At 43.6% G+C, this 5,726-nt stretch overlaps 1 protein-coding gene across 1 annotated transcript in view; it reads right to left on the reverse strand.

Annotated features, from left to right (window-relative positions):
• The window catches only part of SIRT5 (sirtuin 5), a 28,176-nt gene extending 25,832 nt beyond the window's left edge, over positions 1-2,344 (reverse strand). The window contains exon 1 of the mRNA XM_019523197.1: positions 2,206-2,344. Coding sequence (XP_019378742.1) covers positions 2,206-2,320 — 115 coding nt within the window. The 5' untranslated portion in view covers positions 2,321-2,344. The remainder of the gene's footprint in view (positions 1-2,205) is intronic.
• Between the last annotated feature and the right edge of the window lie 3,382 nt (positions 2,345-5,726).

A 5,726-nucleotide genomic window follows, 5' to 3' on the forward strand; every position in this document is an offset into this window, starting at 1 on the left:
TTATGAGCAGTTGTTTACATGAGCTGTGCTACTGAAGCCCATGATTTCAACTCAAGCCAAGGGAATGTTCAAGTAGCCATGTCCTGATGTCATAGGAGCTTATAGGGATATAATGTTAACCCCAAAATACTGCACTTTCTAACATATCAATCTCTTTCTATCTTAGACATTTGTGAAAGGTCAGTCCTCCAGCTGGAATCTTGTTTGTGTAAAAATAAACGTAAAGTAGCTTGGAATATGACATCTGCCTCTTAGTTACCTTCTCATTCTCTATGCACTTGCATGATAGCTTCATTTTTGCGTATCAGCCATTTTCCAGCTCCATACAACACAACTTGGAAAAATGACTCACCTTCCCTTCCCCCTTTTTATAGCTAGTTAGAGTAAAGACTTATGCCATATATTGAGACATACAGGGCATTTATACACGTGCTCCGGGACTGGAGGGCATGGTGGGGGGGCACTTTAATTAGAGACGCTCTGAAATCCACTCTAAAGCGCCTGGAGCATCTTGTGCATCAGGATCCCCATGCTAGAAAATGGCTATGGGGGCGCACTATCTAAAGTTCATTGAACGAGCGTTAGATAAAGCACCTCTGCTGCAATTCTGAAGTGCGGGGATGCTGATACACGAGACTGATGAAGCACAGTAATTCCTATGCTCCAGCAGACTCAATTAATTGAGTAATTACATGCTGTAATTACAGTGTCAGAGGAGCCTCACTGCTTATGTATAGGGACCCATACTGCTTACTTTACAAACATCTTGCATGGAAGGTAGAGAGTTTACAGAAACAGTTATATTGACCTCAGTGTCAGTTTGTTATCCAAGGAAGGCAATTTTCAGTTATTTAAAGTTTTTTTCAGCATCACAGCTACTCTCTTCCCTTTAATTTTTGCCGCTTCAAAAATATCAAACTAAAATACAGAACCATAACTATTCTTGAGGCCCCTGAAGGGTCAATGCTAGCTTAAAAGCTATATACAATGGTTTATACTAGCGGTGTCAAACATATGACCCAGATCCAATGGGATCCAGCCTATGGAACCGTTACATCTGGTCCACTGATAGTCTGATGGGCTACTAAAAGTGCATCGCCCCTTGGCTCTATACTGCCACTTGCCACTGACACTGACAACTACCTAGCGGCACAGAACTTTGACCCATAGGTAGTGCCAGGGATGTGAGGCAACATGGGTCCGGGGGCGTTCAACTGCAAGGAACTGTGTTTGTGCAGTGCGGTGCCAGAGGCACGTAGCATGGGGCTCTGGCTAAGTGCAGCTCCGCACCCCTGCACACCTCCGCTCTGTGCCACTGCCCAGCCAGAGTTCCATGCAGCTGCATGCCCTGGTTTCTCAGATGCATGCACTTGCCTCTGTGCTGCATGAACATGGCTTTGTGCAGCTGCATGCCCCTGAACCCACAGATCTGGCCCTCGAGGAGCTTCTTTGGTCTGGATCTGGCTTTAGGCCCAGGGTGAGTTTGACACCCCTGCTTTATACAATCAGCATTTTTTCCTGATTAATACAACTTCACTGAACAAAGCTTCATTTTCAGCGGCATGCAATTCTGACAAGTCATCTTCACCTAGAGAGGAAACTGCTCAAAAAGAAAATTTTCAGCACACTAAGGGAAATTATTTTTTGCACTGTAACTATTTTTTAAAACAACTCTGAGTGTAGCGTTGAAACAGGAATTCATCTGACCTGTCTACAAAAATGTTGTGCCTTTATACCTTTTAAGCCATAGAGCGCACAAACATTTGTATACGTAACTTCAGAAAGAGATACCATATGAAAGGTTTTCAATGCCTAGAAACAGAGATAACTTGACTCCACCATTGTGCTCTGAATCAGAGGTAATTCATTAAAGGGTACTGGTAGTTTGGACCTCAAAATCTTTCTGATACAGAGGTAGGATAGCCTCTGGAATGTGAAGCATTTATCTTGCTCAGTAAATTAGGTCTGTAATTAAAAAAACACCGCTTAACTCTAAGGCCTTCAAATTTACTCAGGGGGCAACAGAGAAAAAATAGTTTACAACAGCAGTTCCCAAAAGAGGGTCCATAAGGCCATGGCATGGGATTCACATGTACTATCACCTCTTTATCACTGGTCTAGAAAGTTTGGAGCCACTAGTTTACAAAATATTTGTCTGGAGCACTTACAAAAACAAATACATTTTACAGGAACACCCCATCTTACTTGAATTAGGACGAGCCATTTTTAAGTAAAACCTCTGTTTCTTGGAAAAAGGAGTTTTAAGTCCACAGCATGTCTGGAAAACAAGCCTTCTAGTGGTGAACTGGAAGAGACTCATTAGGTTGTCTTAATGATTCTTTATCTGAAAAGAAGTCAAAAGAAAGTTGCACGAACATGTATGTTTAGTTGACAAGACAGTTGGGTGAACATATATCGAAATGGTCTTGTTCTGTGTCACCAAAAAGAATAAGTCACAGCACATTCCATTTCCTCCTCTATCCTATTCAGCTAGCCAAAACTTTGCTACGGGGAAAGTTCACAGCTATAACTTTTCAAGCTTATAGAGGAATTAAAATAATATGATAAAATATAGCACTGTTGAGATTTAATAGGCTTCTAATCTTTCCTTTTGGGAGAAAGGAGAGCATGCTATCCCCATATTTTGCTCAGGCTGTTTTCTCCTTGTAAAACAGACATCTTAAGCCTACTTAGCCTCAAAAAAACATGCCTCATGGTTCCAGCTCACATAAATTAATCCTTTCCATTAAAATCCTATGCAGCGACTGCTGAGTCCTTGCATTAAATGTATGCATTATGATATCAGAGCCTTGTTAAACAAACATGGTAGGCTATGCAGAGTTAGATGTACAAACATAATTCACAAGATAAACCCATAGGACATTTATACACATACTTTTCTGTCCTGTGACATGCCAGAGACTCAGTGCTTCATAGATTAATTGAGTCTGCTCCACACGCAAACTGAGGCAAACTGTGCTGTGCCATGTACGGTTGTATAAGTGGCGAAATGCAGGTCAGCACGTAGAAAGTGGCGGTGCGCTTTTGAACTAAAGCGCCTCCGATGTGTTTCAGTTCAAAAGTGCACCACTACCATTGTCTCAGTGCTGATGCACATTTCGCCACTTATACAACTGTAAGCGCTGCGCTGCTGGGCACTTTTCAAAGCATCCAGTGCTGTGGCGCTTGCATATGTAAAAATGCCCAGAGATTTCAAACAGGAATCCATGATGCTAAAAACATTATGACCTGCTGTGAACAGAAAAACTGCTCTCTTGTTTCTCCATAGTCAAAAAATGAGTAAAAAGTAAAAGCTATCCTTTTCTGAGGAGTGCCTCAATTCTAAAAAGGTTGAGAACAACTGATCTATAGAGCTGGGGGTTAATTCTAGGCTTTCAATCCTAGTGCTCAGCCTGCAAGAACAAAAAAGTAGTATTGATACAAATCTTATTTACATGCCAATTTCTTTTGCAGTGGTAAATGGATGCTCAATTTTTTTTAACAGATACAGAATCCACAAAAAACACAAATGTAACTGGATATCTGAAAAGGGAACATTTCTATTCCCTATAATTCATGTGCTCTTTCTGGCCATTTAAAGCCAAAATTCCTTCCATTTCCTCAGATGTTTTTACATTTCAGTCTAAAGAGAACTTTCCCTTACATTTTGAAATTGTAGAAGGGAAAAAAACCCACATGTATACCATCATTGTACATTTTCCTTGTATTATTGTTATCATCTTTCCTTTTCTTGTAGTAAAAGAATAATCTGGATAAAAATATTTTAAGCAATGGTAATTATCTGCTCTTGATGGTAAGGTAACTATGATACAAAATTTACTGCACATAAGTTCATTATTGGCATCACAGTATAATAATTTTGTCTGTTAGATCAGTGGTCTCCAAAGTGGGGTACACGCACCCCAGGGGGTGTGCAAGACTATCCATTGGGGTGCAGGAAGAAAATATTAGAACTTCTACTTATATTTATATAAGTATACATATATTGGGAGTGCATGCTCAAAAATTTTTTACTGATAGGGGTGCGCGATCAAAAAAGTTTGGAGACCACTGTGTTAGATTACAAGCATGGATTTTGTAAAAGCATACATCGCGAATTATACTCAAAATAGATGGTATACATATAACTTAGACAAGAAACTGTCATTCAGGGCACACTGTACCATGCATCAGACATTCCAGTGTTTAAAAGAAGTGATTAGAACAACAACAATCAATAAAATAGGACCACTTAGGGCCCAATTTCTCACTACAGGTGAAAATGTGCTTGGGCTAATGGGCCTCTCACTGCAGGTAACAGCTTGTCAGATCAAGGCCTTGATTTAAAGTCACATGATCAGTTGGTATTCCTGCAGGAACCCAGCTGTACACAACACTGTGGCCAAAAGCCATATTTACCACGTTACACCAGGAGAAAGCACTTATGAAGATAAAGTGCTTCACTTGTGCTTTTCCAGACTGGCAAATTGTACTGGCCAAGAGCTTTGGAACAGAATTTTGCACCTAAGTAGGCACAATTTAGCACCTTGAAAAATGTATATTATCTACTTGGAAGAAGCAGAGTGTTTTTGATGTTTATTGGAATAACTGTATAGAGGTGTTAGACAAGCTTCTGGGCACAGAATGCCCTTCTTTAGCTATACCACCAAAAACAAAACAAAAAGACCCCTACCTTTCACATATTCCCTGGACCATCACACAGCTACAACACTCCAACCTGACTTACCTACTTGGTGTCAGCCTATGGCCCTCACTCCTGTCCCCGTTTCATTTGTTTTTTGTTGCTGATCCATGCAATCAGCAATATGCCCTTAAAGGCCCCCATCACCAAGGGAGGCTTGAAGCTCTACCTGGTGGTAGAGCTACATTACAGAATGGCGTATCAAAGGCCTGCACCACAGAGGCAGAGAGCAGGTGCTGAAAGGGAGTGTGAAGGGGCTTTGCCCACTGTTGTGCTGTCCCTTGCAGCATTTAAGGTCTAGGAAGTGCTAGTTCAGAGGCCGTACTCCTAACTCCCATGCTCAATCACCATGAATGCCTCCTTTCCTCTAAGAATCTCCATCCTCCGTGGCTGTTAAGCCCTGGGTAGACAAAGCCTTGGCTGGGATGACAAAGGGCTGGTCCTGCTTCAGGCAGGGGTCAGACCAGACGACCCCCTCCCAACCCTCATTTTTCTTCCCCACCCAAGGAGGAGAGAGGCTGAGGAAACTGGGCTTATTTAACCTGCAGAAGAGGAGACTGACGAGGGATATAATAGCAGCCTTCAACTACGTGACAGGGGCTTGGAAGAGGATGGAGCCAGACTGTCCTCGGTGGTGGCAGATGACAGACCAAGGAGCAAGGGTGGCAAGTTGCAGCAAGGGAGGTTTAGGGAAGCCGGCACTCGGGGGTCACCTACAGAGGTGGGGGCAGCATCTCCATCCTCAGAGCTGTTACACCCGGGTAGACAAGACCCAGCCGGGAGGACGCAGCTGGGGCTGCTCTAAGCAGGGGTCGGACCAGACCACCCCTCCCAGCCCTCATTTCTTCTTCTGCCTGCACTTCCTCTTCCCCATCCTGCCCCCTTGAGCGTCTCTTTGCCAAGCGGGGCAGGCCGGGCCTCCCCGCTCCTGCCCAGCCCGAGGTCGCGCCCAAGGCGCCCCTCACCCAGGCGGGCCGTGGGGGCTGCACCGCGCCCCGGCCGGAGACGAGGGCGGCGGGGAGCA

Source organism: Gavialis gangeticus, unplaced genomic scaffold, assembly GCF_001723915.1.
Source record: "Gavialis gangeticus isolate Ggan-Ray unplaced genomic scaffold, GavGan_comp1, whole genome shotgun sequence".
Classification (NCBI taxonomy): domain Eukaryota; kingdom Metazoa; phylum Chordata; order Crocodylia; family Gavialidae; genus Gavialis; species Gavialis gangeticus.